Source organism: Borostomias antarcticus, assembly GCF_949987555.1.
Source record: "Borostomias antarcticus genome assembly, chromosome: 19".
Taxonomy (NCBI): Eukaryota; Metazoa; Chordata; class Actinopteri; order Stomiiformes; family Stomiidae; genus Borostomias; species Borostomias antarcticus.
This window is the reverse complement of record NC_140252.1, coordinates 19,104,309-19,114,439: the sequence shown is the minus strand read 5'-3', so window position 1 is coordinate 19,114,439 and position 10,131 is coordinate 19,104,309. Positions and strand designations below refer to the sequence as shown.

At 46.6% G+C, this 10,131-nt stretch overlaps 1 protein-coding gene across 1 annotated transcript; it reads left to right on the top strand.

Annotated features, from left to right (window-relative positions):
* Window positions 1-3,191: 3,191 nt before the first annotated feature.
* Window positions 3,192-7,403, top strand: mnx2b (motor neuron and pancreas homeobox 2b; the record flags this gene model as incomplete). Its single annotated transcript, XM_084453477.1, has 3 exons — window positions 3,192-3,639; window positions 6,216-6,376; window positions 6,981-7,403. The coding sequence occupies 3 exons, from the start codon at window positions 3,192-3,194 to the stop codon at window positions 7,401-7,403; spliced, it is 1,032 nt and encodes a 343-aa protein (XP_084309603.1).
* Window positions 7,404-10,131: the final 2,728 nt, after the last annotated feature.

The window sequence follows — 10,131 nt, the reverse complement described above, 5'->3', positions numbered from 1 at the left end:
CCGGGGGGACCTGACACAGGGGGCAGCGGTGCAATTTCGAGCATTGATTCAATTTAATTTGTGCACCTCTGTCACCCGGTGCGGATGACGGATTTACCCGCGGCCGTGGCTATTTAAATTACTTTTAAATCATAAAAGCAAGGGAACGACGCGCGAGGGGAAGAGGTTGGGAGGAATAGGCAGAAAGCACTCGGCGGTGCGAGCTGATTTCCCTGGAGCAGATTAGCTCTATATCAGCACGGGCGACAGCTAGGCGGTCATCTGCGGGATAGGGAGGGGAGAGGGGAGGGAGGAAGGGGCAGGCGCCGCGCGTGTCACCGCTCCAATCTTCTCGGGGTCAGACCCAACAACAATAACCACACACGCGCACGCACGCACGCACACACACACACACACACACACCAACCACGAGCTACGGGACGAGGCGTGAAAGGTATCCTCGATTTAAGCGTTTTATTCATCTCCTTGGACGCTATTTCAATTTCTTGCTAGAATGTAGAGCCCAATTAGGCGGTTTGTGAACGCATTCGATAGAATCAGACTATGGGCCTGTTCCACTCAACAATAACAACAGGCTGTTAGACTCGCTAAAAGAATTGCATTTACATAAATTAATTCATCTGCATATTCATGAATGTATAGATATTTATTCTTACATTAAATGCTTAATTTTATTTGCCTTGTTGGTATTTTAAACCAACTATCTGGCTCTCAGCAACACAGATAAGAATCATATAGTTTGTGAAAACAATTCAGATCAAATAGTCCGAATACCGTATTATTATAGGCTTGAAATGAATACAGATATTAGATTGTTTTATTTTATTCACTAGTAACAGAAGGAGCGTGAGTGTATTTGGTTCACCTGAGACCCGGTGCATCTTTACATCTCTCTTCATGGTTTAAATAACTATTTCATATTTCAAAAGTAACACAAACTATTTCAAATGTTTTTTCATGCGATTGTTTTGAATCAATACGTTTTTCGTATCAGCCGGTTTGTCATTTTAATTCAAACTCACTTTCTAAATTAACTGAATTTCATTAGGCTACATTACAGTAATTTAGCAGACGCTTTTATCCAAAGAGACTTACAATAATTGCATTTAACGTAGGTAGTCAGTGTACTACTCCTCGCCAGAACTCACAAATGCATCTCCTTCCTAAACAAGTGACTATAAGAGTATAATCGTATTGAAATGGAATTGATCCCATCCTTTAGGCCTCGCGAGACAGGACCAAATACCGGGCTACTTATTAGTTCACGCGCCTGCACGTGTTCCTCCCCAGCTCTGTAGAACAATGCTGTCTGGCTGTTAATATGTGAAGAAAAAACAACAGGTGGATTCCAGCCTAAATAGTGTGCTCTGCCCGAGTGACCTACGACCCAGATATACAGGTGTCACGCCAGGTTCAGAAGCCATGATTTAGCCCAAATAGTGTAAGTGTAAACTTCGCTCAACTGATTCTGTTCAGAGATTTCACATGAGTAGGCCTACAAAATATGTTGTCTACAAATGTGTTCTGTACGGTTGGGCGTTGCCCACCAAATATAAATGTTGCCAAATAGGCTAGTAGGCTACTTTATTGATCTTTTTGACTTTATTATTGAAATTGCAGTGTCACAGCAGCAGCATAAGCCTATACAAAAGGCACACATTTGAATTATAATTTACAGTAGATAGACCTACAACATAGGGTAGGCTATAGGCTAATTTTGTTTCTGGGTTTAAACATGCCACCCAAATTCTGCCTTCATGCCCTAAAAATATCATCCGACCCTTCCTACTTCAGGAAATTAACATCATGTTACTAATGTGTTATTAAACCACATTTTCTATAACTAGAATTAAGGATGAGGAGCAGAGTGGAGACCAGGCTATAGCTATCGATGCTAAATCACTAATGCACATTTACGGTTTATGTACAATACTTGCTCGTAAAGTTTAATTGCATTGGTATAGCCTTGAAAATAAGCAAGTCGTTAATATTCTACTAATTAAAATATAAATCTCATGCCATCAGGGTCATTTTTTTCCTACATATTAGATACTGTACTATCATATCGTGCGCCTGTGCTCTGAGGTTGTGTAGCCTACTGCCGTAAGGATAAGCTGGGGAGTTCATTTGACTCTTGATTCTATTTCATATTTAATTTCATAAGGGTTACTTGTGATTTTGAAACATTGCAGGGCAATTTGACTTCAAATTGTAATGTTCAAAATTATGTTGAAAATCTATGAGTCACTCTTGTAATATTTTAATTAATGTTTTCAGCATTTAATGATGTCATCATCATTTGCACTCCCGGAAGATTAGCGGTTGCTACAGCAGCAGCTAATGGATCTGTATGAATAGGCCTAAATTAATGTTTTCGGCCTATAGCCTAATTCTAAAAACATAACCGCAAAACATTATATCCGTCATTGTCAATGCCCTGGAGCTGCAACGAGGCACGTGGACTGAATTAAAATAAAAGAACTGTATATGATGATGATATTTCTTCTTAAGCCCAAAGTGTTACTGACAGGCGCGCGGCCCAGAGGTTGCCTCGCGCACAGCCAGGCGCGTGCAGAGTCACTTGAGGAGCAGAGAACGAGCGAGTAATTAGTTAATTAGAAAACTGTCAACTAAAGTCACCCACGAGAGCACCTGCGCCAGCCAATCACGTCCCAGACGGGCCGATAGGGGTGGGGAATCGACGGCTGAAGGAGTGAAGCATCGCTTTAACTTGTTATTAAGCAGAAAAGACTGGAGCACCGCAGGCAATCATCCACAATTCCCTTTGACAGTACACGCGAGAACATGCGGGTAAGCAGCAAAAATAAACTAGAGTTTATGAAAATAATTGCAATTTAATCTTTTACTGGGCTACTGAACTTGATTTGAAGTTGAATTCGCTCATCTGATCGGACATAATATGTACTTGGAATAAGCGGACTGCGTAAAACCTGTTGGGAACAGGAGCCGCATTCGAAGCCAAAGGCGCTGAGAAAATTATGCATCATCACGAGTATTTATTTAAGTCAGGGTTATTCTGGGGTCCTTACAGTGACTTGAACTAAGAAGACACGCGAAGAAGAGTTTGTGAAACAGAGTCGGATCAACTATCTATGCGCGCTGAGGCACCGCACAAATACGCGTTGGCAGGTCCCAGTCAGCTGACGGCCGTCTTCCTCGGGAGAGCCGCGATGGAGAAGTCAAAGAATTTCCGAATCGACGCTCTGCTCGCGGACGAGTCCCACCGGGGGATCCGCGACCTCTCCCCGGGTCTCAGCAGCGACAGTCCCGCGGGCAGCCCCATGTCCTGCCGGCGGGGCGACACCCCGTCCCCTCGCGGTACGCCCGGTTCCATCCAACTTCAAACCGGGATCATACCCAAACCGGGACTGCTGAATCTCTCGCACCATCCGGGGCTCGCCTCGCTGCCCCAGGGGGCGATCCCAGGCATGTACCCTGCGCCTATGTACCCGATCTCGGCTTTGGGCGGCCAGCACCCGGCCTTCGCGTACTCCGGGTTCGCCCAGCTCACCCAGCCGTATCCAGACCACCTGAAGGCGGCTGCCCTGGCCGGGTCTTTCCCGCTGGAGCACTGGATCCGCGCCGGGATCATGATGCCACGCCTGTCCGACTACAGCGGTAAGGAAACTAGACTAGACTACAGCCCGTCCACACCTGGCCCGACGCCTAAGAAGAGCACCTAACTAAGCATTTGAAAAGCCACGTTTAGAAGCTCTGTTTCTCTGTTGTCGTCTCGAAATGTTAGTTCTAGGTCAAATTACATGTCCGTTAGTTAGGCTACATGTTTAGTAGTCAATTTAACCAACGCCGATATCCAAAGAGACTTAGAGTGTGGGGACCGACTCTCAGTCGTCGTCAGCTTCACCCAGGGCCACCTGCAGTCACAGTGCTGGAGAAGGAAAAGGGACACGTAGGCCGATCACCTTTTTGTTATTTTATTTTATTGTATTTTATAAAGGTCTGCTGATTCAATGCTCTGGTGTTTGTGCTAAAAACTCATTCATGTAGGCCAAGATCTGAACAAACAGACGTGAACGTAGGCTGTAATATGTGTTTTTTTTCTTAAATAGGTGTGGTAGTCTCACCGTCATTAATTCGCGGAGCGATACCAGTATTTATTGGTGGGGTTTGAGAAGGGATTGTTTGATCACATAACAACCACTTCCAAAGGACCCAACCGCCGAGGTGTTGTAAATCCACTTATTGTTCCTCATTGCGTATCCAAAGGTGAGGGAAAGCAAATAAAGACGCACACACACACACACACACACACACACACACACACACACACACACACACACACACACACACACACACACACACACACACACACACAGAGTTAATTTGTCACCATGTGAGCCTGACGTTTATAATCAAATTATTTTTCTGAGAGGACATGTTAAAGGGAGATAAAACCCCACACATATAGGCCTGTTACCAGCGGCCTACTAGCTGCAGGACTACGCCTCTGACAGCGACAACAATGCAAATATCACCATCAATTATAGGCTAAGTGATAATTGTTTTCAATATAGTGGTTATCATCATTTATTAATGTATAATATTGCTAACATCTAATCTAATTATGACGATAAACATATTACTGAAGGGCCCTGCTGGTTTTTATTTAAATTCCTAGCAGGCAGAGGCCTATGGTAGCCTAGCCTACCTTTCAACTAACTCGTCTTTATAAGATCCCGTCGCTCCAGCATTTATTTAATCTGCACTAACCTGTCAGATTTAAGTCACATTAACACGTGTGTTTTTTATGACACAATTTGGTGTCAACCTGACGTACAAACAACCTTTAGAAAATGTGAAAGAATAGCTCAATCTTATTTAGGCCAGTCCTTTGCCTAAATGCAAGGTGATGTCATTTGTTTGGAAAAACAAAACAAAGCCGTTTTTCATGTTTGTTCCCTATATGTTGTCAAAGGAGGGCTTCTAAATATTGTTCGAATGCATTCATGTCTGCATGTCTAACCCATTGTCGATTTACTACTAACCATAATATCATCTTTTTATTTTGGGCCTATATTTCTTTCACTATAAATGTCAGGTGGATGAAAATTGTCTTTGTGCTTGAATGAAACTAATAAACACACACCTAAAACATTCTGTAGTTCATCAATAAAATCCAAAAAGCGTTCATCGAATTTTCATTAAGTTAATGGCGTGCTCGCGCTTTTTATGGCCCTCGCGCCCCGCTTCCGCTGTGTCCCCTCGTCAACAATAAACTGCAGGAAGGCTATTATAGTTAATGATGGCTCGAAAGTGCGGGCATATGTGTGTGTGTACGGTCCCACAAAATTATATTGGTCTTCCTATGTCCTTGATATTACATAAATAAGGCCATTTAGACAGTCTGGGACCAAAGCTTTTGTGTCCTAGCTTGGATTTACAGGAATAGGTTACACACATCTCTGTCAATATTCATGGGAAGGCTAGTTTTACTTGTCTTCGAACTACGTGAGTGCATAGTCTCATTTGCCAAGTGTTTGTGGAGGAGAATTGTTTGTATCCTTCGTCCCTGGAGAAGTGCATTAACACTTTATCCATTTGCAATCAGAGACCAAGTGCATCGGGACATTTCTCACAGTAACACCCCCCTCCAACCCTCTTCTGCCCCCCCCTCTATCCTGACTCTCTCCTCTCTCTCTTTCTCCCTCTCTCCACTCTCTCTCCCTCCCTCTCTTCTCTCTCTCCTCTCTCTCTCCCTCCCTCCCTCTCTTCTCTCTCTCCTCTCTTTCTCCCCTCTCTTCTCTCTCCCCCTCCCTCCCCTCTCTCTCTCCCCTCCCTCTTCTCTCTCCTCTCTCTCTCCCCCTCTCTTCTCTCTCCCCGTCCCTCCCCTCTCCCTCTCCCCTCACTCTTCTCTCTCTCCCCCTCTCCCTCTCTCCCTCCCTCCCTTCTATCTCTCCCCCTCTCTCTTCCCTCTCTCCTATCTCTCTCTGTCTCCTCTCTCTCCCCCTCTCTCCCCTTCCTCTTCTTTCTCTCCCCTCCCTCTTCTCTCTCTACCCCTCTCTCTCCCCTCCCTCCCTCTCTCTTCTCTCTCTCCCCCTCTCTCCCTCCCTCTCTCTTCTCTCTCTCCCCCTCTCTTCTCTCTCTCCCCCTCTCTCTTCTCTCTCTCCCCCTCTCTCTCCCTCTCTCTGTCTCCTCTCTGCCCCCCCCTCTCTCTCCCTCCCCCTGCCCCCCAGCAGTGCCTCAGTCCGGTCTGTTGGGAAAGTGTCGGAGGCCTCGTACCGCCTTCACCAGCCAGCAGCTCCTGGAGCTGGAGAACCAGTTCAAACTCAACAAGTACCTGTCCAGACCCAAGCGCTTCGAGGTGGCCACCTCGCTCATGCTGACCGAGACACAGGTGAGAGGGGCGTGCGAGTGTGTGTGAATAAGTGTGTGTGTGTGTGTGAGTGTGTACGTGTGTACATGCATACTAATGGTATGAGTCTTTGTATGTGTGGGTGATCATGCGTACTGTGTGTGTGTGTGTGTGTGTGTGGGGGGGGGGGGGGGGCATGTATGTGTGTGTGTGTGTGTGTGTGTGGTGCCTGCTTGTGTGGTGGGGTATATGTGTGTGTTTTGTTTGGTGGGGTATATATATATATATATATATATATGTGTGTGTGTGTGTGTGTGTGTTGCATACCTGTTTGGTGGGGTGTATATATATGTGTGTGTGTGTGTGTGTGTGTGTGGTGCCTGCTTGTGTGGTGGGGTATATATGTGTGTGTGTGTTTGTGTTTAGTGGGGTATATTTGTATATGTGTATGTATGTGTGTGTGTGTGTGTGTTGCATACCTGTTTGGTGGGGTGTATATATGTGTGTGTGTGTGTGTGTGTGTGTGTGGTGCCTGCTTGTGTGGTGGGGTATATATGTGTGTGTGTGTATGTGTCTGTCCGTGACTGACAGGTGCCCCATGTGTGTGTGTGTGTGTGTGTGTGTGTGTGTGTGTGTGTGTGTCCAGGTGAAGATCTGGTTCCAGAACCGCAGGATGAAGTGGAAGCGCAGCCGCAAGGCCAAGGAGCAGCAGGCCAGCGGCTCGTCTCAGCCCGACGGCGAGCGTCTCCGCACGGGCAAGACCGCCGCCAACAAGCCCCCCGCCGGAGGCCGCGCCGCCGGCCATGACGACGCAGGGGAGGAGGTCGACCTGGAGGACGAGGAGGAGGAGGAGGAGGAGGAAGAGGAGGAGGAGGAGGAGGAAGAGGAAGGTTTGCAGCACAGCTTTGGCGGCGCTACCATGGGTAATGGGGTGGCGGTGTTGCAGCGTTCCACGGACTTCATACAGCGAGCGGCGGCGGGGGCGGAGCTTCGTTACAGCCCCTTCTCTGACGACGAGCTGGAGGGCGTGGCCGGGGGCGGGGACAGGAACATAGGGGCGGGGTTATGAAAAGTACAAAAAGTCAGTGTTTTGGCCGTATCAGGTGCTTCTCTGGGTGCTCTGGAAGGAAGCAGGACCTTTCCTATCATGTGTTGTGATTCGTTTTGTGCCGTTACCCATAATGCAACGTCACGTTTATGTGTTCTCAGCGGACTTGTCGTTTATGAAGTAAACGTTTCATGTCGGTCTCCAAGACGACGCGGTATGGCAAAAAATATCACCATAGTCACCGAACACGGGGTCCTGAACATTTAGGGCGCACACACACAAACACACACACACGCACACACACACACCTCATCAGCTGCAACTGAACTGTATATTTCTGTGGCATGTCAAAAAACATAAACTCATCTCACTATGAGAGTAGCTGAGGAGTCGCTGTGGTGATTGCAGACAGAAGTTCTCACAACGTGGTGTAGAAAGTAGGATGTTTCTGCCATGTTTACCCTGGGGTGAGTTCAACCTGAAAACAGTGTACACCGTTTTGCTACAGTCTCCGGGTTGAACGACATGTTTCCTCAAAACGATGTGAAAGGGTGTGCAACGGGCTTTGAGGTAGGTTTTCTCTCCTTTGGTTGGTGTGTCAGAGGTGTTACCCAATCAGCAGACTGATATATAAACCCCGCCCTATCTTCTCAGCTACCATAGGGTGCAACTCTTGCGTAACACACAGGGCGTTCAACGTGCCGCCGTTTCCGTCTCAATAAACATTTTGCAACGTTTTGTCGGGGCTGAACTCACCCCTGTCGTCCATGTCGTTGCCCTCCGGCATGGTGACTGACAGCGACTCCTCCCTCCAGCCCAGCTGAATGATGGGAAAACGGCGAGATGCGTTCAGCACTGTAGGACTGTTGCAGACTGTTGCACACTGTTGTGGAAGCTGTTGTCCACCACTCACCTCTAAACATCCCCCCATGAGGAGGGAAAGGACATGGAAACTGTTTGTGAATACAGAGAAGACGACTTTCAAAAACACTGTTGCAACATTGTTATTTTGAACATGACCGCCGTCCTGAACGCCTCGAAAGAGGTTTTCACGAACTCTCTCGTATTTGTGCTTAATGAACATTGTTGTCATGTTTTTTGTTGTTGTTGTCGTGGACGTGTATTGGTTCATTGTTGTTATTTAACCACAGGTACAGTAAATATATCTAATTTATTGGAAATGAGAAGCAAATCGTGAGAGGGAAGATTTAATCGTATTTATCTGAAACTGGTCTGTGTTGTTGTCAATTGTGTCAAATAAAAAAAAAAAAAGCAATGAAAGTTTGTTTGAAAATGTTGTGATGCGATATTTGTGCACACAGTCAAGTAACTCATGAATGCCACACACTGTAAAGTGGCCATAGAATTGGACGCAGGCCCAATTAAAAAGAAGTTCATGCCAATACTGGAACACTGCGGGAGAACGCTGCCAAAAGTGCTTTCCTTGAACGTACCCTACACCTTTAATGGACTCAATGTTTGATATGTAGTCCTGCCTGTCAAACGGTAAGGGTGTTTCATACTTACTTATTTAGGCCTCATCACAACAATTAGCTCATAAGGTCTCCACAAGCTCCCTCTAGTAGGTTACTACTACAGAACCGGAATTGGAACGGCACAAAGTTATGAATCGCATACTTCTATACTATATAGTATGCCAAAAAAGGATGTAGTATGTCCCAATATGTCCCAAAACACCAGGATGTCCTACTACATCCGTTCGTATTTTGCAGTTTGCAAGCCAGCAGGCTTGTCTGGCTATTCTGACCCACAATCCTGTGCACAGCGAAAATTACGTCACACGTCATGACAGATGTGGTCAAATTTCAAGGCACGATGTTGTGACAAGGCAGTATGTCCCAATTGGATGCGTACTGCGTGAAAAGTACGGTACATATTTTCTAGGGGCAGCTGTAGTACGCACAGGTAGTAAAAGGTAGAATTACAGTATGTGTGTCAGAACGCCGCCTTGGTTCATCTGTAGCCTACTGGGGAGGTGTGTGAACTGAGGGGAAGGATTTAGAGGTGACACACAACACGAGTAAACAAGAGTTGAACATCTTTTAGAAAGTTTTCTGTAAGTTGCTGTTATTCATACAAGCACAGGGAAGAGGAGAGAGAGAGAGAGAGACAGAGAGAGAGAGAGAGAGAGGGAGAGAGAGAGAGAGAGAGAGAGAGCCAAGGGGCCCAACTACGGGACTATAAATCCTTCTTAGTTAGGACATATTGGCCAAATTTTCACTTCCAATTCCACTTAATGGAACAAGATGTTTGTTCTGCACGCGCCTCCTTTCCTGTTCCCCCCCCCCCCTGTGCTCCAACCCCCTTACCGTCAAAGATAAAAGACCGTGAGGAGGAGGAGGAGGAGGAGGAGGAGGAGGAGGTGTCGTCCAGTTGGTACATCATCAGAGCTGCATACTAAACCCCCGGCCGTCTCTAATTTACTGCAGGGGGCTCTCAGATATGAATTACTCCGTCTGGTTTACTGATAGTCTAATAATTAAGTTAATGAAGGAAGGGTAAAGCAATCAGCGGCCGCCAGTGATGTCACCAGGGCCCATTTTAATTATATGCCTGGGGGGATGCGATGATGAGTGTGTGTGACCGACGCAGAGGAGGCGTTTTATTGGGCGCCTCTGTAAGGGCGGTGATTAAACGCCGGGATCGGGGGACACGCGGCGGTGGAACTCCTCGCCGGCCGCTGAGCCCGGCCCACAACGGTGTGTTTATATAGTGATTAAATGTACTT